Source organism: Dreissena polymorpha, chromosome 4 (assembly GCF_020536995.1).
Source record: "Dreissena polymorpha isolate Duluth1 chromosome 4, UMN_Dpol_1.0, whole genome shotgun sequence".
NCBI classification, from domain to species: domain Eukaryota; kingdom Metazoa; phylum Mollusca; class Bivalvia; order Myida; family Dreissenidae; genus Dreissena; species Dreissena polymorpha.
In genome coordinates, this window is record NC_068358.1 from 27,974,814 (window position 1) to 27,999,501 (window position 24,688).

At 39.2% G+C, this 24,688-nt stretch overlaps 1 protein-coding gene across 6 annotated transcripts in view; it reads left to right on the plus strand.

Moving 5' to 3' along the window:
- Positions 1 to 24,688, plus strand: part of LOC127877481 (uncharacterized) — a 119,818-nt gene that overhangs the window by 65,436 nt on the left and 29,694 nt on the right. For all 6 annotated transcript variants that reach the window (XM_052423400.1, XM_052423401.1, XM_052423404.1 and 3 more), the window contains 5 exons: positions 388 to 649; positions 8,000 to 8,257; positions 13,079 to 13,189; positions 15,256 to 15,379; positions 20,946 to 21,015. In XM_052423400.1, the coding sequence (XP_052279360.1) occupies positions 388 to 649; positions 8,000 to 8,257; positions 13,079 to 13,189; positions 15,256 to 15,379; positions 20,946 to 21,015 (825 nt within the window). The remainder of the gene's footprint in view (positions 1 to 387; positions 650 to 7,999; positions 8,258 to 13,078; positions 13,190 to 15,255; positions 15,380 to 20,945; positions 21,016 to 24,688) is intronic.

Below are 24,688 nucleotides of genomic sequence, written 5' to 3' on the forward strand. Positions count from 1 at the left end.
CAAAAGTAACTTTGTAGGGTATATTTTATTAAATTATGTAATTTCTACCCAACTCAGTGAAATTATATTTTTTACCCAACTCAGGGAAATAATGAATCAAAGTAATTGTATATTAACTATTTTATTTTTACAAAATTCAAGGAAATACAGAATCAATGTATGCAACTATTAAATTTCCAACCAACTTTGGGAAATACGGATTCAAATTATGTAACTATTTTTATTTTAACCCAACTCGGGGAAATACTGAATTAAAGTATGTTATTATTTTGATTTCAACTCAACTCAGTGAAATGCAGAATCCAAGTATGTAACTATTTAATTTCTACCCAACTCAGGGAAATACAGAATCTAAGTATGTAACTGTTTAATTTCTACCCAACTCAGGGAAATACAGAATCCAAGTATTCAGAGGGGACTCCCATACGGATATACTTGTCCCAAGGGAACTCCAAGACCGCGGGATCTCCCATTGTTGAGATCGTTCCCATGCCGTCCTCATATAAGATGGATTCCGCAGCGCCGGACGGAAGGTCGGCAGGATTTGTTTCTCACAGCGGGGAGGCATCGGAGCAGGTGGAGAATGATGGGCAGAAGCCAGTCAGGAAAGGGTCGTTCCTGTCTGCTGTCAACGCCCCGTACAGTCGATGTAAGTGTAGAGTAGAGTGGTTCTATATGAGCTTTGTACAGTCGATGTAAGTGTAGAGTAGAGTGGTTCTATATGAGCTTTGTACAGTCGATGTAAGTGTAGAGTAGAGTTGTTCTGTATGAGCTTTGTACAGTCGATGTAAGTGTAGAGTAGAGTGGTTCTATATGAGCTTTGTACAGTCGATGTAAGTGTAGAGTAGAGTGGTTCTATATGAGCTTTGTACAGTCGATGTAAGTGTAGAGTAGAGTGGTTCTGTATGAGCTTTGTACAGTCGATGTAAGTGTAGAGTAGAGTGGTTCTGTATGAGCTTTGTACAGTCGATGTTGATGCAAGTGTAGAGTAGAGTTGTTCTGTATGAGCTTTGTACAGTCGATGTTGATGCAAGTGTAGAGTAGAGTGGTTCTGTATGAGCTTTGTACAGTCGATGTAAGTGTAGAGTAGAGTGGTTCTGTATGAGCTTTGTACAGTCGATGTAAGTGTAGAGTAGAGTGGTTCTATATGAGCTTTGTACAGTCGATGTAAGTGTAGAGTAGAGTTGTTCTGTATGAGCTTTGTACAGTCGATGTCGATGCAAGTGTAGAGTAGAGTGGTTCTATATGAGCTTTGTACAGTCGATGTAAGTGTAGAGTAGAGTTGTTCTGTATGAGCTTTGTACAGTCGATGTAAGTGTAGAGTTGAGTGGTTCTGTATGAGCTTTGTACAGTCGATGTAAGTGTAGAGTAGAGTGGTTCTGTATGAGCTTTGTACAGTCGATGTCAATGCAAGTGTAGAGTAGAGTTGTTCTGTATGAGCTTTGTACAGTCGATGTAAGTGTTGAGTAGAGTGGTTCTATATGAGCTTTGTACAGTCGATGTAAGTGTAGAGTAGAGTTGTTCTGTATGAGCTTTGTACAGTCGATGTAAGTGTAGAGTAGAGTGGTTCTGTATGAGCTTTGTACAGTCGATGTAAGTGTAGAGTAGAGTGGTTCTATATGAGCTTTGTACAGTCGATGTAAGTGTAGAGTAGAGTTGTTCTGTATGAGCTTTGTACAGTCGATGTAAGTGTAGAGTAGAGTGGTTCTGTATGAGCTTTGTACAGTTGATGTAAGTGTAGAGTAGAGTGGTTCTGTATGAGCTTTGTACAGTTGATGTAAGTGTAGAGTAGAGTGGTTCTGTATGAGCTTTGTACAGTCGATGTAAGTGTAGAGTAGAGTGGTTCTATATGAGCTTTGTACAGTCGATGTAAGTGTAGAGTAGAGTTGTTCTGTATGAGCTTTGTACAGTCGATGTATGTGTAGAGTAGAGTGGTTCTATATGAGCTTTGTACAGTCGATGTAAGTGTAGAGTGGTTCTATATGAGCTTTGTACAGTCGATGTAAGTGTAGAGTAGAGTTGTTCTGTATGAGCTTTGTACAGTCGATGTAAGTGTAGAGTAGAGTGGTTCTGTATGAGCTTTGTACAGTCGATGTAAGTGTAGAGTAGAGTGGTTCTGTATGAGCTTTGTACAGTCGATGTAAGTGTAGAGTAGAGTGGTTCTATATGAGCTTTGTACAGTCGATGTAAGTGTAGAGTAGAGTTGTTCTGTATGAGCTTTGTACAGTCGATGTATGTGTAGAGTAGAGTGGTTCTATATGAGCTTTGTACAGTCGATGTAAGTGTAGAGTGGTTCTATATGAGCTTTGTACAGTCGATGTAAGTGTAGAGTAGAGTGGTTCTATATGAGCTTTGTACAGTCGATGTAAGTGTAGAGTAGAGTTGTTCTGTATGAGCTTTGTACAGTTGATGTAAGTGTAGAGTAGAGTGGTTCTGTATGAGCTTTGTACAGTCGATGTAAGTGTAGAGTAGAGTGGTTCTATATGAGCTTTGTACAGTCGATGTAAGTGTAGAGTAGAGTTGTTCTGTATGAGCTTTGTACAGTCGATGTAAGTGTAGAGTAGAGTGGTTCTGTATGAGCTTTGTACAGTTGATGTAAGTGTAGAGTAGAGTGGTTCTGTATGAGCTTTGTACAGTTGATGTAAGTGTAGAGTAGAGTGGTTCTATATGAGCTTTGTACAGTGGATGTAAGTGTAGAGTAGAGTGGTTCTGTATGAGCTTTGTACAGTCGATGTAAGTGTAGAGTAGAGTGGTTCTATATGAGCTTTGTACAGTCGATGTAAGTGTAGAGTAGAGTGGTTCTGTATGAGCTTTGTACAGTCGATGCAAGTGTAGAGTAGAGTGGTTCTGTATGAGCTTTGTACAGTTGATGTCGATGCAAGTGTAGAGTAGAGTGGTTCTGTATGAGCTTTGTACAGTCGATGCAAGTGTAGAGTAGAGTGGTTCTGTATGAGCTTTGTACAGTTGATGTCGATGCAAGTGTAGAGTAGAGTGGTTCTGTATGAGCTTTGTACAGTCGATGTAAGTGTAGAGTAGAGTGGTTCTGTATGAGCTTTGTACAGTCGATGTAAGTGTAGAGTGGTTCTATATGAGCTTTGTACAGTCGATGTAAGTGTAGAGTGGTTCTATATGAGCTTTGTACATTAGATGTAAGTGTAGAGTGGTTCTATATGAGCTTTGTACAGTCGATGTAAGTGTAGAGTGGTTCTATATGAGCTTTGTACAGTAGATGTAAGTGTAGAGTAGAGTGGTTTTGTATGAACTCCATTCTAGGAAAACAGGGCTTTATGCATGTGCTTAAAGTGTAAACCCAGATAAGCCTGTGCCGTCCACAAAGGCTAATGAGGGACGACACTTTTTACCTTAAAGTATTTCGTTTAGCAGAGACTTTCTTTTAAACAAAAACTTTCATTTAGGCAGAGTTTTATCCTTGATAAGCCTGCATAGCTTAGTTCATTTTTCCCAAATTGAGGCTCATATGTCAATGGTGGCATAGTATATACTAGTATATAGGTGAATGCAGCGATGTGCTCATATGTCAATGGTGGCATAGTATATATAGGTGAATGCAGCGATGTGCTCATATGTCAATGGTGGCATAGTATATATAGGTGAATGCAGCAATGTGCTCATATGTCAATGGTGGCATAGTATATATAGGTGAATGCAGCGATGTGCTCATATGTCAATGGTTGCATAGTATATACTAGTATATAGGTGAATGCAGCGATGTGCTCATATGTCAATGGTGGCATAGTATATATAGGTGAATGCAGCAATGTGCTCATATGTCAATGGTGGCATAGTATATATAGGTGAATGCAGCGATGTGCTCATATGTCAAAAGTTGCATAGTATATATAGGTGAATGCAGCAATGTGCTCATATGTCAATGGTGGCATAGTATATATAGGTGAATGCAGCAATGTGCTCATATGTCAATGGTGGCATAGTATATATAGGTGAATGCAGCGATGTGCTCATATGTCAATGGTGGCATAGTATATATAGGTGAATGCAGCGATGTGCTCATATGTCAATGGTGGCATAGTATATATAGGTGAATGCAGCGATGTGCTCATATGTCAATAGTGGCATAGTATATATAGGTGAATGCAGCAATGTGCTCATATGTCAATGGTGGCATAGTATATACTAGTATATAGGTGAATGCAGCGATGTGCTCATATGTCAATGGTGGCATAGTATATATAGGTGAATGCAGCAATGTGCTCATATGTCAATGGTGGCATAGTATATATAGGTGAATGCAGCGATGTGCTCATATGTCAATGGTTGCATAGTATATATAGGTGAATGCAGCAATGTGCTCATATGTCAATGGTGGCATAGTATATATAGGTGAATGCAGCAATGTGCTCATATGTCAATGGTGGCATATTATATATAGGTGAATGCAGCGATGTGCTCATATGTCAATGGTGGCATAGTATATATAGGTGAATGCAGCGATGTGCTCATATGTCAATGGTGGCATAGTATATATAGGTGAATGCAGCGATGTGCTTATATGTCAATGGTGGCATAGTATATATAGGTGAATGCAGCAATGTGCTCATATGTCAATGGTGGCATAGTATATATAGGTGAATGCAGCGATGTGCTCATATGTCAATGGTTGCATAGTATATATAGGTGAATGCAGCAATGTGCTCATATGTCAATGGTGGCATAGTATATATAGGTGAATGCAGCAATGTGCTCATATGTCAATGGTGGCATAGTATATATAGGTGAATGCAGCAATGTGCTCATATGTCAATGGTGGCATAGTATATATAGGTGAATGCAGCGATGTGCTCATATGTCAATGGTTGCATAGTATATACTAGTATATAGGTGAATGCAGCGATGTGCTCATATGTCAATGGTGGCATAGTATATATAGGTGAATGCAGCAATGTGCTCATATGTCAATGGTGGCATAGTATATATAGGTGAATGCAGCGATGTGCTCATATGTCAATGGTTGCATAGTATATATAGGTGAATGCAGCAATGTGCTCATATGTCAATGGTGGCATAGTATATATAGGTGAATGCAGCAATGTGCTCATATGTCAATGGTGGCATAGTATATATAGGTGAATGCAGCGATGTGCTCATATGTCAATGGTGGCATAGTATATATAGGTGAATGCAGCGATGTGCTCATATGTCAATGGTGGCATAGTATATATAGGTGAATGCAGCGATGTGCTCATATGTCAATGGTGGCATAGTATATATAGGTGAATGCAGCAATGTGCTCATATGTCAATGGTGGCATAGTATATACTAGTATATAGGTGAATGCAGCGATGTGCTCATATGTCAATGGTGGCATAGTATATATAGGTGAATGCAGCAATGTGCTCATATGTCAATGGTGGCATAGTATATATAGGTGAATGCAGCGATGTGCTCATATGTCAATGGTTGCATAGTATATATAGGTGAATGCAGCAATGTGCTCATATGTCAATGGTGGCATAGTATATATAGGTGAATGCAGCAATGTGCTCATATGTCAATGGTGGCATATTATATATAGGTGAATGCAGCGATGTGCTCATATGTCAATGGTGGCATAGTATATATAGGTGAATGCAGCGATGTGCTCATATGTCAATGGTGGCATAGTATATATAGGTGAATGCAGCGATGTGCTCATATGTCAATGGTGGCATAGTATATATAGGTGAATGCAGCAATGTGCTCATATGTCAATGGTGGCATAGTATATATAGGTGAATGCAGCGATGTGCTCATATGTCAATGGTTGCATAGTATATATAGGTGAATGCAGCAATGTGCTCATATGTCAATGGTGGCATAGTATATATAGGTGAATGCAGCAATGTGCTCATATGTCAATGGTGGCATAGTATATATAGGTGAATGCAGCAATGTGCTCATATGTCAATGGTGGCATAGTATATATAGGTGAATGCAGCGATGTGCTCATATTTCAATGGTTGCATAGTATATATAGGTGAATACAGCAATGTGCTCATATGTCAATGGTTGCATAGTATATATAGGTGAATGCAGCGATGTGCTCATATGTCAATGGTGGCATAGTATATACTAGTATATAGGTGAATGCAGCAATGTGCTCATATGTCAATGGTGGCATAGTATATATAGGTGAATGCAGCAATGTGCTCATATTTCAATGGTTGCATAGTATATACTAGTATATAGGTGAATGCAGCAATGTGCTTATATGTCAATGGTGGCATAGTATATATAGGTGAATGCAGCGATGTGCTCATATGTCAATGGTGGCATAGTATATACTAGTATATAGGTGAATGCAGCAATGTGCTTATATGTCAATGGTGGCATAGTATATATAGGTGAATACAGCAATGTGCTCATATTTCAATGGTGGCATAGTATATATAGGTGAATGCAGCAATGTGCTCATATGTCAATGGTGGCATAGTATATACTAGTATATAGGTGAATACAGCAATGTGCTCATATGTCAATGGTGGCATAGTATATATAGGTGAATGCAGCAATGTGCTCATATGTCAATGGTGGCATAGTATATATAGGTGAATGCAGCGATGTGCTCATATGTCAATGGTTGCATAGTATATATAGGTGAATGCAGCAATGTGCTCATATGTCAATGGTGGCATAGTATATATAGGTGAATGCAGCAATGTGCTCATATGTCAATGGTGGCATAGTATATACTAGTATATAGGTGAATGCAGCGATGTGCTCATATGTCAATGGTGGCATAGTATATACTAGTATATAGGTGAATGCAGCAATGTGCTTTATATGTCAATGGTGGCATAGTATATATAGGTGAATGCAGCAATGTGCTCATATGTCAATGGTTGCATAGTATATACTAGTATATAGGTGAATACAGCAATGTGCTCATATTTCAATGGTGGCATAGTATATATAGGTGAATGCAGCAATGTGCTCATATGTCAATGGTTGCATAGTATATACTAGTATATAGGTGAATACAGCAATGTGCTCATATTTCAATGGTGGCATAGTATATATAGGTGAATGCAGCAATGTGCTCATATGTCAATGGTTGCATAGTATATACTAGTATATAGGTGAATGCAGCAATGTGCTTATATGTCAATGGTGGCATAGTATATATAGGTGAATGCAGCGATGTGCTTATTATGCCAGGGCTTTTTTATTTTTTGAGGCAAATCATTTCTGTTAAAATATGCATTTTCCCTATTTTTTTTATGGCAGAAACACCATTCTGTTTTCTTAGATCTGTTGATAAATCCTTCAATGAAATATAACGGTAGCCATGTTCCTAAAGTGAGATAAAAACCGTTGTATGCATTCGCCTTCAAAGTGTTGATTGCGCTTTCTTCTGTCAAAGTAGAAATTGTACTATTCAAAAGTATTTTGGGTTCAAGAAGAAAATATCTATAATTCAAATGTTTTTGTTTTTTTGTGTCAAAGTAGAATAATTTTTAATTTAAAATAAATAATTGTATCAGGGTTTTTTTCCCCGCCATTTTTGGATTGGGGCCCCTTTGGAAAGTGAAAAATTTTGTTGTTATGATGAAAATTGGGAATTGTATTTTATTTAATTTTGATTAATGATACCATAAAATTAATAATAAAAGTGTTGTTTTTTACATCATATTTGTGAAGGTTTAAATTATAGTTTTTAACGGCAAGTGTTTAGTTAACGGCAAGTGTTTAGTTAATCGCAAGTGTTTAGTTAACGGCAAGTGTTTAGTGAGGAATTTCAGGCATGCAGTCATCTGGGACCAACTTGACAAAATAAATCATGCCGTTAAAATGAAAACATTTGTTGTTCAAATTACTTTTATAGGCCACAGGGGGAAAGGCATTTATTTGGTTGGATTGTCTGCACAAGTTAGCTTTTTCCGTTTAGATCTTTTCGTACACTAATAGACATGCTTTAAGTGATGTAGCGTTGTTGTTGTTGTAGCGTTGTTGTTGTTGTGATGCCAGTGCTGTCTTGTAGATCTCCCTCAGACTGGGTATGACAATGAAACCCCTTCCGAGACCCCTAAATCATCAAGGAACTACATCACCAGTGACATTCGAGCGTCCAATCAAAGTCTAGCCAGAGAGATTCGTTCTTCCAATCAAAATGTATCGCACGATGTGCGTCTGTCCAATCAAAGCCTGGCGTTTGATCTGCGGTCGTCAACTCAGAGCCTGTCTCGTGAGGGGGCAGCGACTCCCACCCTGACCTGGAGACAGCCCAGTCCAGCAAGGGGTAGATATTGTAATGCTGTTGTATGTAGCGATTTTTTTTCGCAATTGGGAAAAGTACCGGTATCAGCCCAAATGGAAAAATTGTGTGCGAAAAACCCTGAAATTGGGAAAATTTGCGTTGTGCTGTCTTCATATTGGGAAATGGGTGTATTTTGCTCACAAATCCTTAAAAATTTATAACTTAATGTTGTCAAGTTGTCAATATTATATTTACTTAGGTTCAAGCCATAGAGCTGCATCGGGAAACTAACGAAATTTGGCATTTTATTTATACAAAAAAAAGTGCTGTTTTCTGGTACTTAATAAAGAAGGAAAAAAATCGCTGGTTGTATGTACCTACTTTGCAATGTATTGTGTGCAGTTTTGTATACTAACATTTAAATTTGATGTGTTGTTCCACATTATTATTTGATACAACGAATCGTGCTATAGTTAAATAGCCCAGTGCAGCAAGGGGTAGATATTGTCATGCTGTTGTTGTGTTTTTCACCATTTTAGGAATGGGGCCGGGTCCCTTTGGATTGAGAAAAATCGCTGCATTTTGACCAAAATTGGGAAATAGGTGTTGTTTTTTTTGCAACAAATGCTTCAAAAATGAGAATTAAAATGTTTTAAATATAAAATTCAATATATTGTTACTTATGGAGATGGATGGGAGATTACCTAAATGATCTATAAAAAAAAAACAACTTCAATTGGGTATTTAGGTCCCATTTGGGAAAAAAAAATCTTCTTTTCCATTGGGAATAGGGCCGGATACCAGCCTGATTTTGACCAAAAAAAACCCAAACTGTGTTGTATGTACCGTACTTTACAATGTATTGTGTGCAGTTTAATATACCAACATTTAAATTTGATATGTTGTTCCTCGTTATAATTTGATACAACGAATTGTGCTATAGTAAAATGGTGGCCATTTGTGACTATTTTCTTTATAAGCTCAATGTTATAATAATAAGGGATATTAACCCTTTTAGTGCTGGAACCGAATTTTGAAGGCCTTTGCAAACAGTTTGGATTCAGATGAGACGCCACAGAACGTGGCGTCTCATCAGGATCCAAACTGTTTGCTATTCTGATAGTATTCTTTGAAAAAAAAATCGAAGAAAATGCTAATTTTAGAAATTCAGCAGAAGACATTTTAGCAGACGACAAATTTACCAGCATGCAAAGGGTTAAATTATATTTAATCCTCTGATTCTACTATTTTATTAAAGTTTCGAAATTGCGCCTTCATTAAAACATTAAAAAAAAGTCAGTTTACTTCAGTTTTACTTTTTTTTGACAACACATTTCAAATAATACATAACAATTTTTTTTTTAAAACGTTAATGCCGAAACGTTAATAAAAGGAGTAGAATCAGAGGATTGTTTTATTTCAAAACTTTTTTTCCTCCATTTTGTCATGAAAAAGTGGATGTGCGTTATACATGGTTAACCCTTTGCATGCTGGTAAATTTGTCGTCTGCTATAATGTTGTCTGCTGAATTTCTAAAATTCGCATTTTCTTTGATTTTTTCAAAAGAATCAGAATAGCAAACAGTTTGGATCCTGATGAGACGCCACATTCTGTGGCGTCTCATCTGGATCCAAACTGTTTGCAAAGGCCTTAAAAATTCGGTTCCCGCATTGTAAGGGTAAAGTATGGTGCTGTATATAAGGTGCCTTGCTCTTCAGGCTGAAACAAAGATTTTAATAGATTGTTTTCTTTGCAAATTTTGGTGCTTTATTTCATTTGAATACGAATCCTCACAGGCCAATCAGAGACGACTCATACACAATTGATCCGCGAGCTTGGAAATAGAGGTTTAATGCATGTGTGTAAAGTGTTGTCCCAGATTTGCCTGTGCAGTCCCCAATCAGGCTAATCAGGGACGGCCCTCTCCGTTTTTATGCTCCCAAAAAATTATTTTGGGGGTAGTATATAGTCGCCGCTTCATCTGTCCGTGCGTGTGTGTGTGCGTCTGTCCGTCCGTGCACAATTTTTGTTATGGCCCTTTGAAATTTTCCATTGTACATATAGTACAATTCTTGTCCGAGCTATTTCTCAGCAACTTATTACGGGAATTCAATGAAACTTTATGAGAAGCTTCACTACCAAGAGGAGATGTGCCTATTATCAGCAGGTTCTGGTCGGATGATTTTTCACAGAGTTATGGCCCTTTGAAATTTTCCATTGTACATATAGTGCAATTCTTGTCTGAGCTATTTCTCAGCAACTTATTACTGGAATTCAATGAAACTTTATGGGAAGCTTCACTACCAACAGGAGATGTGCATATTATCAGCCGGTTATGGTCGGATGATTTTCCACAGAGTTATGGCCCTTTGAAATTTTCTATAAATTGTACATATAGTGCAATTCTTGTCTGGGCTATTTCTCCCCAACTACTGACTGGAATTCAATGAAGCTTTATGGGAAGCTTAACTACCTTGAGGAGATGCGCATGTTATTTGTGGGTTCTGGTTAGATGATTTATTTAGACAGTAAGGCCCTTTGAAAATTCTAAAGTTGCTAAACCAACCATCGTATTATTATGCCCCCCTTCGAAGAAGAGGGGGTATATTGCTTTGCTCATGTCGGTCGGTCTGTCGGTCGGTCCGTCCACCAGGTGGTTGTCAGACGATAACTCATGAACGCTTGGGCCTAGGATCATGAAACTTCATAGGTACATTGATCATGACTCGCAGATGACCCCTATTGATTTTGAGGTCACTAGGTCAAAGATCAAGGTCACGGTGACCAGAAATAGTAAAATGGTTTTCGGATGATAACTCAAGAACGCTTTTGCCAAGATCAAGGTCACAGTGACAAAAATCGTATTCACACAATGGCTGCCACTACAACGGACAGCCCATATGGGGGGCATGCATGTTTTACAAACAGCCCTTGTTTTGTCCAAAGTTATGCCCCTCAAGACGTTTCCTTTTATCTGAATATATAGTGCAATATTGTGACAAAAAAACAACTTTTCTTTCTTTCTTGTTATAGTATGTTTCATTTAAAGGAAAGAAAATACTGTAAAGGCAAAAAGTGTAATACCTGATAAGCCTGCGCTATCTTCACAGGCTGAACTGGGACGCCACTTTACACACATGCATTAAGCCCCATTTTTCCAGAGCTAGGCTAAATTGTTTGTATTTTTGTTAGAACTCGAGCAAGTTTTACGTGTGAACTTCTGTTACTAATTTTAATAGGAATTAATACATTTGGCAAGATAATTCGTCCAATATTTAACTGTTGTATAGCCAGCAGCCTGCAAAGATCTTCATTAAGAAAAAATAGATACCATATTTCCAATGTATATTAACATATATATTAGCTGAAAAGTCTGATCATAACTCTGATAGTAAGTTCTCATGTATGGCTGTTCAAGGAACTGTATGTATGCTGATTAACTCTTATAAATCAAATTAAATTTATTAAACATGGCAAATAGTACAGATTGGTCATTCGGTGTTAAATGGAGTACATTGTGAACAGCAGTTGTTAATTGTAGTACATCATGCTCAGTGTTAAATGTAGAACTACATGATATGCATGGAATCTGTGTTAAATGCAGTACATCATGCTTAATCATTTTTAAATGCAGGAAGGCATCATAAGTCTGTGTTAAATGTAGTACATAATGATTAGTGGGTGTTAAATGTAGTTCATCATGATCACTTTGTGTTTAATGTAGTACATCATGATCAGTTGGTGTAAAATGCAGTACATCATGGTCAGTCCATGTTAAATGTAGTACATCGTGATCACTTTGTGTTTAATGTAGTACATCATGATCAGTCGAAGTAAAATGCAGTACATCATGATCAGTCCATGTAAAATGTAGTACATCATGATCACTTTGTGTTAAATGCAGTACATCATGATCAATCAATGATTAATGTAATACATCATTATCAATTGATGTACAATATAGTACATCATCGCCAGTTGGTGTTAAATGTAGTACATCATGATCAGTTTGTGTGAAATATAGTACATCATGATCAGTTGGCAGGGGTTTTTCAGCACTGCCTGCGCCTCCGGAAAACGGAGGCATTCCCAAAGCAAACGGACCCGATCCCAAACCGAAATTATTTTTTTTTCCCAATTTCAAAAAAAAAAAATTTTTTTTTTTTTTTTTTTTAGAAAGAAGTGTCTTTTGACTTATGATTATTAGATTATTAATGTTCCAACTGGTCCAGCTGATGCGTATCATTTCAAAAAGCACTGCTGTGGTAGAGCAAGGATTCAGCACCATGAACCTGCTGTGCTCCCCATTACGCAGCACATTCACACAAAGCAAACTTACTCATCTGATGCTTACCTGCACCTGAATGACAAAACATTGGAGGAGGTGTGTGATGCTTTCAAAAACAGAAATCAGAGAATAATTATGCTGTAACTTGTGTGACTAACCAGTGTTTGTTTTGGTCAAAAATATCTGCTTTAAGTTTTTGACTGTACAGTTCTTATCTCAGAGTGTAAGTGTAACTGAAAAACAAGATTGCAGTACTTGAATAAACGTTGAACATGCCCAATATTGCATGTGTTTATATAAAGAAGACAAAATAACAAATGAAAACTAATTTATTTGTTAAACCACTGACTCATTTAAGCATGATAAATTCACAATATTTTCCCAAAATGAGCTGTTTCATCGAAGCAAAAATTCCCAAAATGGACAATTTTGTTGATAAAAAATTCCCAATTTGGTCAGACTCCTTTTCCCAAATAAGGCAGAAAAAACCCTGGTTGGTGTTAAATTTAGTACTTCTTCATCAGTTTGTGTGACATCTAGTACATCATGATCAGTCTGTGTTGATTGAATTGCAGCTCTCTCCCCCAGCAGTCTTGGGGACTCCAGTGTGGACATCACCTTGACAACCAACACTGTGACCCTGACCTCCGGATCTGGTACCGTTCGTATGCGCAACAAGCCCGAATGTAAGTAAAAGCCATGAAAGACCATTAATGATAAGGGCGTGGTTTTGCAAATAATGTTATTTCCAAATTGACCTGTTTCAGTTATTATGAAGATTCATAAATAAAAAGTTGTAGCCATATTATTTTTATTTTTGAAACCATTTTTGTATGTTCAAAAAAGCATTTTACAGATAAAATAAAATGCTTCTATATTCCATATGCTTAGGTTGGTCTTATATACAAATGACATAAACAGAGCAAAGGCTAGTCTGAGATGAACAGAGCAAAGGCTAGTCATAGATGAACAGAGCACAGGCTAGTCATAGATGAACAGAGCACAGGCTTGTCTGAGATGAACAGAGCAAAGGCTAGTCTGTGATCAGGGTTCGCACAGGGCTTGAAAAGTGCTTGAAAACGAGTCCTAGGCTTGAAAAGCCCTTGAACTAAGGTTGGCCTTGAAAAAGTGCTTGAAAAGTGCTTATTTCATGTAAAAAAGCCTTGACAATGTTTATTTCTGTTCAAAATTACTTTTATCATTGCCATGAATTTTAATCGTTCTTAAGGAAAATATTACGAAAATTTATCATAAATTCCTTTGCGCAAAAAGTTGAGTACGAAATATAAGTTTTGTACACTATTGGGTACGAAACGTTAAGTGTACACGTCACAGATTATGTGTACTAGGTCAGAGGTTCTCCGTTGTGATTTATTTTCGCGAGTAAAAATGCAGCGATGGGGTAGTGTCGTTTCAAAGCAGAGTGGTTAACTGAATATTCCTGGCGCTACTTTCTGGCCCCGTGTTCACTAAACATTTTTTGCAATCGAAAATCGATTTCCTTGTCATTGAAAATGGATTTCCATTGTAATTGATAGGCAAAAATGAAAATGGATGTCAGTTAAAATCGATTTTCGATTGCAAAATGGTTTTGTGAACACGGGGCCTGGTCATAAACACTGATGAAATGCAGAAAAATGCTTAAATAATTACCACTTATACGAAACGTCAACATTCTTTAAATATGAATATTCATGGCGCTATTTTCTGGTCATAAACAAGTTGTCAAAATGACGTTAATCGTTATGTTTTGCGCGAAACTTATGAATATTCCTGGGTACAGAAAACAAATGACATTCGAAAAGCACAATGTTTGGTCTATATGAAGACCATTGGTGTCGGGGGAATGGGGGAAAGCGCTTTGAAAAGCCACTATTAAGAGGAAACCCAAAAAGAAAACATGAAATTGAGAAGCAAACAGGGTTCCTGCAATGTGTTTTTTGGTGAAACAGGAAGGTACTATTGTTAAAACTGTTGAATCTAAAACAGTCATAAACAACAACAGCCCTGTGAAATACAAAATGTAATAGTAACTGACTTATGTTTAAATAAAATGATCTAGTCTGTTTGATGTGAGCATAGAAAGAGACAATGTGTTTGTTTATAATAACTTTAAAAAGTAAATACATATGTGAGACTCATTGAGTTAAGGATGGATAATGTGTATTTGTATGTAATGACTATAAATAACATGTATGAGTTATTGTGAAATAAGTTTAATGTGTTCAAGCAAATAAATGATATATACTGTGTTAATCGGCCTTGAAAATGAAAATTTGGTCTTAAAAAGTCCTTGAAAAGTGCTTGAATTTAGGTTTGAGAATTCTGTTTGAACCATGGAGATTAACAGAACACAGGCTAGTCTGAGATGAACAGAGAACAGGCTAGTCTGAGATGAACAGAGCACAGCCTAGTCTGAGATGAACAGAGCACAGGCTAGTCTGAGATGAACAGAGCACAGGCTAGTCTGAGATGAATAGAGCACAAGCTAGTCTGAGATGAATAGAGCACAGGCTAGTCTGAGATGAATAGAGCACAGGCTAGTCTGAGATGAATAGAGCACAGGCTAGTCTGAGATGAACAGAGCACAGGCTAGTCTGAGATGAACAGAGCACAGGATAGTCTGAGATGAACAGAGCACAGCCTAGTCTGAGATCAACAGAGCACAGGCTAGTCTGGAATAATAAGTTACACACATGCCTTAAGCCTTGTTTTCTCAAAGTGAGACTTAGTTTTCTATTCATCGCTTCAGTAACAGCTGAGGACGCTGAGACCAAGCTTCACAGACGTACCTCATACCTGATGGCGACTGCAAAGGACCGGTCTGCAGCCAGTCTCGCTATGTCCCCTCACTCCAATATTCCTATAGATCCCAGGTGAGTTGTGTGTAACAAATCCTCCCACTCGAGTATCCCTTTAGATCATCGGTGAGTTGTGTGTTACATATCCCCCCACTCCAGTATCCCTATAGATCCCAGGTGAGTTGTACCAGTCTCACTATGTTCCCCACTCCAGTATCCCTATAGATCCCAGGTGAGTTGTACCAGTCTCACTATGTCCCCCCACTCCAGTATCCCTATAGATCCCAGGTGAGTTGTGTCAGTCTCACTATGTTCCCCACTCCAGTATCCCTATAGATCCCAGGTGAGTTGTGCCAGTCTCACTATGTCCCCCACTCCAGTATCCCTATAGATCCCAGGTGAGTTGTGTCAGTCTCACTATGTCCCCCCACTCCAGTATCCCTATAGATCCCATGTGAGTTGTGTCAGTCTCACTATGTTCCCCACTCCAGTATCCCTATAGATCCCAGGTGAGTTGTGTCAGTCTCACCATGTCCCCCCACTCCAGTATCCCTATAGATCCCAGGTGAGTTGTGTCAGTCTCACTATGTCCCCCCACTCCAGTATCCCTATAGATCCCTGGTGAGTTGTGTCAGTCTCACTATGTCCCCCCACTCCAGTATCCCTATAGATCCCAGATGAGTTGTGTCAGTCTCACTATGTCCCCCACTCCAGTATCCCTATAGATCCCAGGTGAGTTGTGTCAGTCTAACTATGTCCCCCACTTCAGTATCCCTATAGATCCCAGGTGAGTTGTGTAAGTCTCACTATGTCCCCCCACTCCAGTATTCCTATAGATCCCAGGTGAGTTGTGTCAGTCTCACCATGTCCCCCCACTCCAGTATCCCTATAGATCCCAGGCGAGTTGTACCAGTATCACTAGGTCCCCCCACTCCAGTATCCCTATAGATCCCAGGTGAGTTGTACCAGTCTCACTAGGTCCCCCACTCCAGTATCCCTACAGATCCCTGGTGAGTTGTACCAGTCTCACTATGTCCCCCCACTCCAGTATCCCTATAGATCCCAGGTGAGTTGTACCAGTCTCACTAGGTCCCCCCACTCCAGTATCCCTATAGATCCCATGTGAGTTGTGTCAATCTCACTATGTCCCCCCACTCCAGTATCCCTATAGATCCCAGGTGAGTTGTGTCAGTCTCACTATGTCCCCCACTCCAGTATCCCTATAGATCCCATGTGAGTTATGTCAGTCTCACTATGTCCCCCACTCCAGAATCCCTATAGATCCCAGGTGAGTTGTGTCAGTCTCACTATGTCGTCCCCACTCCAGTATCCCTATAGATCCCAGGTGAGTTGTGTCAGTCTCACTATGTCCCCCACTTCAGTATCCCTATAGGTCCCAGGTGAGTTGTGTCAGTCTCACTATGTCCCCCACTCCAGTATCCCTATAGATCCCAGGTGAGTTTTACCAGTCTCACTATGTCCCCCCCACTTCAGTATCCCTATAGATCCCAGGTGAGTTGTGTCAGTCTCACTATGTCCCCCCACTCCAGTATCCCTATAGATCCCAGGTGAGTTGTGTCAGTCTCACTAGGTCCCCCACTCCAGTATCCCTATAGATCCCACGTGAGTTGTGTCAGTCTCACTATGTCCCCCCACTCCAGTATCCCTATAGATCCCAGGTGAGTTGTGTCAGTCTCACTATGTCCCCCACTCCAGTATCCCTATACATCCCTGGTGAGTTGTGTCAGTCTCACTATGTCCTATCACTCCAGTATCCCTATAGATCCCAGGTGAGTTGTGTCAGTCTCACTATGTCCCCACTCCAGTATCCCTATAGATCCCAGGTGAGTTGTACCAGTCTCACTATGTCCCCCACTCCAGTATCCCTATAGGTCCCATGTGAGTTGTGTCAATCTCACTATGTCCCCCCACTCCAGTATCCCTATAGATCCCATGTGAGTTGTGTCAATCTCACTATGTCCCCCCACTCCAGTATCCCTATAGGTCCCAGTTGAGTTGTACCAGTCTCACTATGTCCCCCCACTCCAGTATCCCTATAGATCCCAGGTGAGTTGTGTCAGTCTCACTATGTCCCCCCACTCCAGTATTTCATAGGTCCCAGGTGAGTTGTACCAGTCTCACTATGTCTCCCACTCCAGTATCCCTATAGATCCCAGGTGAGTTGTGTCAGTCTCACTATGTCCCCCACTCCAGTATCCCTATAGGTCCCAGGTGAGTTGTACCAGTCTCACTATGTCCCCCCACTCCAGTATCCCTATAGATCCCAGGTGAGTTGTGCCAGTCTCACTATGTCCCCCCACTCCAGTATCCCTATAGATCCCAGGTGAGTTGTGTCAGTCTCACTATGTCCCCCACTCCAATATCCCTATAGATCCCTGGTGAGTTGTACCAGTCTCACTATGTCCCCCCACTCCAGTACCCCTATAGGTCCCAGGTGAGTTGTGCCAGTCTCACTATGTCCCCCACTCCAGTATCCCTATAGATCCCAGGTGAGTTGTACCAGTCTCACTATGTCCCCCCACTCCAGTATCCCTATAGATCCCATGTGAGTTGTGTCAATCTCACTATGTCCCCCACTCCAGTATCCCTATAGGTCCCAGGTGAGTTGTGCCAGTCTCACTATGTCCCCCACTCCAGTATCCCTATAGATCCCAGGTGAGTTGTACCAGTCTCACTATGTCCCCTCACTCCAGTATCCCTATAGATCCCAGGTGAGTTGTGCCAGTCTCACTAGGTCCCCTCACTCCAGTATCCCTATAGGTCCCAGGTGAGTTGTACCAGTCTCACTATGTCCCCCACTCCAGTATCCCTATAGATCCCAGGTGAGTTGTGCCAGTCTCACTAGGTCCCCTCACTCCAGTATCCCTATAGGTCCCAGGTGAGTTGTACCAGTCTCACTATGTCCCCCACTCCAGTATCCCTATAGTTCCCAGGTGAGTTGTGTCAGTCTCACTATGTCCCCCACTCCAGTATCCCTATAGGTCCCATGTGAGTTGTGTCAGACTCACTATGTCCCCCACTCCAGTATCCCTATAGGTTCCAGGTGAGTTGTTTCAGTCTCACTATGTCCCCCACTCCAGTATCCCTATAGGTCCCAGGTGAGTTGTGTCAGTCTCACTATTTCCCCCCAATTCAGTATCCCTATAGATCCCAGATGAGTTGTGTCAGTCTCACTATGTCCCCCACTCCAGTGTCTCTATAGATCCCAGGTGAGTTGTGTCAGTCTCACTATGTCCCCCCACTCCAGTATCCCTATAGGTCCCAGGTGAGTTGTGTCAGTCTCACTATGTCCCCCACTCCAGTGTCTCTATAGATCCCAGGTGAGTTGTGTCAGTCTCACTATGTCCCCCCACTCCAGTATCCCTATAGGTCCCAGGTGAGTTGTGTCAGTCTCACTATGTCCCCTCACTCCAGTATCCCTATAGATCCCAGGTGAGTTGTGTCAGTCTCACTATTTCCCCCCACTTCAGTATCCCTATAGATCCCAGATGAGTTGTGTCAGTCTCACCATGTCCCCCCACTCCAGTATCCCTATAGATCCCAGGTGAGTTGTACCAGTCTCACTATGTCCCCCACCTAAGTATCCCTATAGATCCCATGTGAGTTTTGCCAGTCTCACTATGTCCCCCACTCCAGTATCCCTATAGATCCCATGTGAGTTGTGTCAGTCTCACTATGTCCCCTCACTCCAGTATCCCTATAGATCCCAGGTGAGTTGTACCAGTCTCAATATGTCCCCCACCTAAGTATCCCTATAGATCCCATGTGAGTTTTGCCAGTCTCACTAGGTCCCCTCACTCCAGTATCCTTATAGATCCCAGGTGAGTTGTGTCAGTCTCACTATGTCCCCCACTCCAGTTTCTCTATAGATCCCAGGCAAGTTGTGTGTAACTGCACTAATTCTTGAATTCATATGATTTTTGTTAACCTTCTTTTGCTGGGTTAATTAACTGCCCCAGACATATGTTTTACTGCCTATAGTTAGGCATTATATGTAGAAGAAATATGTTATGCAATACAATTAATATATCTATTTTTATTATGTGAGCTTTTTTTAAATTTTAATGAAATTCACTGTCTGAAATATTGTGGACAATCTTTCATGGTTTCAAGCTCCTTTCATATGCAAGTTTATGTTTTGTTCTCAATGATACATTTATACATATTTCTATTTCATCACACTGGCTGTTCAGTTCTCAATGATATTCATATTTCTATTCAGCAAACTGGCTGTTCTATTTTCAATGATGTACATATTTCAATTGCAGCACACCTGCTGTTCACTTCTCAATGGTATACATATTCTTTTAGATCACACTGATTATCAGCTCTATTATTCTATTCCAGCACATCGGCTGTTCAGTTCTCATTGACCAACGTATTCTGTTCCAGGACTCCGGCTGTTCAGTTCTCAATATATACATATTTCTATTGCAGCACACCTGCTGTTCACTTCTCAATGATACACACATTTCTTTTTCTATATGAGATTCATATTCCATTCAGCACACTGGTGGTTCAGTTCTCAATTATATACGTAATTATATTTATTCCAGCACACCAGCTGTTCAGGTCTTAACCCATTTATGCTTAGCATCTAGAAAAAAGGCCTTGGCAAACAGCGTAGACCCAGATGAGACGCCAAATGATGCGGCATCTCACCAGGGTCTGCGCTGTTTGCTTAAAGGATTTTCTGTTAGAAATATTCCAAATATAGAAATAAAATATACTAGACATCCCTAATTTTGGAAAAAAAAATGATCCAATTTTGAAGGATGGGAGAGTCCACTAGGCATAAATGGGTTAATGTTCTACATATTTATGTTCAGCACATCTGCTGTTCAGTCCGTAATGTTCTACATATTTATTTTGAGCACCCTGGCTGTTCATTGCTTAATGTTCTACATATTTATTTTCAGCACCCCGGCTGTTCAGTCCTTAATGTTCTACATATTTATTTTATGCACCCCAGCTGTTCATTGCTAAATGTTCTACTTCAGCACCCTGGCTGTTCATTGCTTAATGTTCTACATATTTTTTTCTCAGCACCCCGGCTGTTCATTGCTTAATGTTCTACTCTTTTTTTCCAGCACCCTGGCTGTTCATTGCTTAATGTTCTACATATTTTTTTCAGCACCCTGGCTGTTCATTGCTTAATGTTATACATATTTTTTCCCCAGCACCCTGGCTGTTCATTGCTTAATGTTCTACATATTTTTTTCAGCACCCTGGCTGTTCATTGCTTAATGTTCTACATATTTTTTTCAGCACCCCGGCTGTTCATTGCTTAATGTTCTACTTTTTTTTTTCAGCACTCCGGCTGTTCATTGCTTAATGTTCTACATATTTTTTTCAGCACCCCGGCTGTTCATTGCTAAATGTTCTACATATTTTTTTCAGCACTCCGGCTGTTCATTGCTTAATGTTCTACATATTTTTTTCAGCACCCCGGCTGTTCATTGCTTAATGTTCTACATATTTTTTTCAGCACTCCGGCTGTTCATTGCTTAATGTTCTACATATTTTTTTTAGCACCCCGGCTGTTCATTGCTTAATGTTCTACATATTTTTTTCAGCACCCCGGCTGTTCATTGCTTAATGTTCTACATATTTTTTTCAGCACCCCGGCTGCAGGACAGATGGGCAAGCACAAGAGTATGCGTAAACTGAAGGACTTCTTTGGAGAGAAGGTGGGTTGCATAGAGGTTTTTAGATGATTAAAGCTTTGCATGCTGGGATATTTGTTGTCTCCAAAAATGTTGTCTGCCGAATTTCAAATATTAGCATTTTCTTTGATTTTTTCCAAAGAATACTATCAGAATAGCAAACAGTTTGGATCCTGATGAGACACCATGTTCTCTAGCGTTTTATCTGGATCCAAACTGTTTGCAAAGGCCTTCAAAATTTGGTTCCAGCGCTAAAAGAGTTAAAAAAGTAGGAGGGGAATGTAAATTTATATTCCCTATTGCTATGAATGAATGGAAGCTCGGTATTATGGCAGAACACAACAATTATTAGTATTTGTTTGCATGAACTTTTGTGCTTTAAAAAAAAAGACTTTCGTAGACACGTAAATTTGTGTACTCCTGATTTGGGATAGATTTAAAGTCCGCCCCTACAGTAGGGATCAAACAATTGACCTTGCGGTCAATAGGTGGACACCATTATTCACTAAGCCACTCGGACTACATAAAAAGAGGAATATTTTAGGATAAATATGGATATTTACATATTGATACTAATGCATGGATTTCATCTTGTAGCATGATGTCCACATAGTCAGTATTGATATTAATGCATGGATTTCATATTGTAGCATGGTGTCCACAGAGTTAGCGTAAGTGCAGCACTAAGTGTGGACTTTCTTGTAGTGTTTGATTTCTGTAAAGCAGTTGTTCAGAAACAAAAGGCTTAATAATGACGTGGAACTAATTGTGACAACTACTTGATTGTTGCTACTAGTGTAATATTGTACTTCTGGTTTAACCATTTCCTGCTCAGAAGCGAAGTGAAAATGGCTTTTGCAACCAGCATAAAGCCAGAACAGCCTGCCAGTAACTCTCAGTCTGTTCAGGTTTTATGCTGTTAGCTTCTCATCAGTATCTAAGGGTTAGAATTGAAGCATTTAAAACTTGAATTAAGTAAGAAAGGTATTTTAGATTTTATTTAACTTTTTTTAACAAATTTGTCAAAATACATATCTAAGTGGTCAAAATACGTATCTATGTGGTCAAAATACGTATATAAATGGTCAAAATATGTAGCCAAGTGGTCAAAATACATATCTAAGTGGTAAAGTGTTAATTGTTTGATGTGATAGGACTTACAGTACAGCCAAAGCGGAACAAACGTATTTCGCGATCCGCGGCGGCAAGGCGAAACGAGTCGATGCCGCGTCAGTCGTTGAAGCCGCGTCAGTATGCGGCGGCAAGTCGCATTTCGCCGCGAAACTTCGCATCTGTCCGCCAAGGCATGCCGCGGTCCGCGACATGATGACGAGTCGATGCGATCATGAAATATTTTTTTTTTTAAATTATTAGTTACATGTAGTTAACAAATTTTGAAAGAACAATTATAATTATAATTAAAATCATAATAAATTTATTGTGCGCGGATTGTATTAGCATATACATGTAAGCATGGTTAATGTGTCTGGCCAATTATTTAGTTTGTTTCCCGCCCGTAGCGTATGTATTTCACACATAAACAAGGTCACGTAATTATGTTTTCGCACATACAAGTGGTCAAGGCTCCAGCATATGGTGGATTTATAAATTAATTGCATGTTTATTCCGCTATTATATTTTAGCTGAGAAAATTAGCAGTTTGAAGCCACATCAATAATCAAGATGGTGACGACGTATTTGTAGTTTTGTTAATTATCAGCTTATTATAACTATTGTTTGAATATGCGTATATAAACACGTTTTATTTTGTTCATATTATACAGTTAATATCGCTACTAATTACCCAAGAATCCCGTATATTCCAGTTTTAAAGCAAATGCTGGTTAATATTTACGATACACAAACATTCTCGATATTTCCTTAAGTATCAAATACATTTTGGCATTTGTTACTATTTATAGAGATGATGAAATAACGTCTAATCGGGGCGTTTTTTTCTCCACTGAACACGCGATTTACGCCTGACGTGATGTTCATGTATTTATACAACACAAAATACACCCAAACTTTCCAAACGACGTTCTACATGTCTGCATAATTTTCGCGCGCTTTTTATGAAACAAAGGATATTTTAGCACTGTTTATTTGACGCTAGAATTTGCCAAAGGACGCGTTAGCATTAAAATTCGGAAGTGTGTTTCGGATTACAAATTTAATAATGATAATCGAACGAAACATAAACAGTTGCGCGTAATTAATTCTACGCTACACATACATGTATGTACATGTAGGTGGATATCTTTTCACTCGATCCGCCGCGTACGTATGCGGCGGATTTACTCCGCGAAAGTACGCGTGGTTAATACAGACTCGGCGTCGTTGCGCGGATCGATGCCAAGTGCCACAGCGAGTGAACACACGATTCGGCCGCCGCGGACTAATAATCTGGCCGTGGCGTAGCCGCGGATTATGTTTGTGCCGCTTTGGCTGTACTGTACTGTTAAATCATTTATATTCGTAATCATCAAACTATGAGGTTTAAAAAAAGCCCTTTTTGTTTTCACGCTTATGAAAGATTTTGGATTTTGGACAAAAGAACAGGAATTTAAGTGGTCATTTTCTGATGTTATTGTGATTAATTCATGGATCTTTGTTGACGATATCATTGACAATTAATGCCACAAGAACTACAGTATTTTCATCAAAAAAACATACAAAAACATTAAATAAATCTTGTGGATTTACTTATCTCATTTTATTAGGTTGTAAAAACAACTATGGCAGATGATGTGCTGGGGTATCCGTACTTTCAAAATAACTAAATGCACTGTCTTTGTAATGGTTTATTTTTTGCTTTTTACGTGTTATTCTGTTGATGGATTAGTTTTGCTTGAAGATTGGCAAATTTTAAACCATAGTAAAATATAATAAATAAAATTGTTGAGTAAAAATTACTCTGAACTCTGAATTGAATTTAATGATATTTAAATTAAGCTTTTCAGATTTGACTGTTTCACTTCATTTCAAGCTCATGGTTTATATAACTTTATTTTATGCTTTCGGATCTTTTATAGAGAAATATCAGTGCATTAAAACTGATATTTCACCGTTTCAAACAGTGAAAAATAGCATTGAAAATTATCAATAATTTTCATTGTTTTTTACTGGAACCATTTGAAGATATCTTTGGTTTCCCCATTGTGACCCCCCCGATGTTACCAATGGAAACTACCTTGCATTGAATGTTTATAAAAACATACAGATAAGCTCCCCTTGAACATACATGAAATAACATTTTAGGCGCGCCCAATGGGGAATTATATTGTCTGGAATGGCAAAAATAATCGTTTGTAAGCATAAAATAAAAAGAAATTTTTTGTTGGATGTGGTGGAGTATCCACTTTAATTCACTTGCGATCAGAGAAAAAATATATGCGCCACTTGTGAAAATATTTTCTATGATCACTTTTGAGTTAAAATCAATATTCCACCAAATCCAACAAATGTTGTCCTTACATGTGTATCTTGCAGCATTGATTAATTTAATACATTTTGTCATTGATATTTAATACCTGAAAAAGCAACAACTGCACAGCCATATATGTATCGCCCCCATTGGTGCATAAAGGTACCATGTGCCTTCTAAATTTGTGTCCTCTACCGGTGAAACCGGAGGGGACTTATGGTTTGCGCTCTGTCAGTCAGTCTGTCAGTCTGTCAGTCAGTCACACTTTTC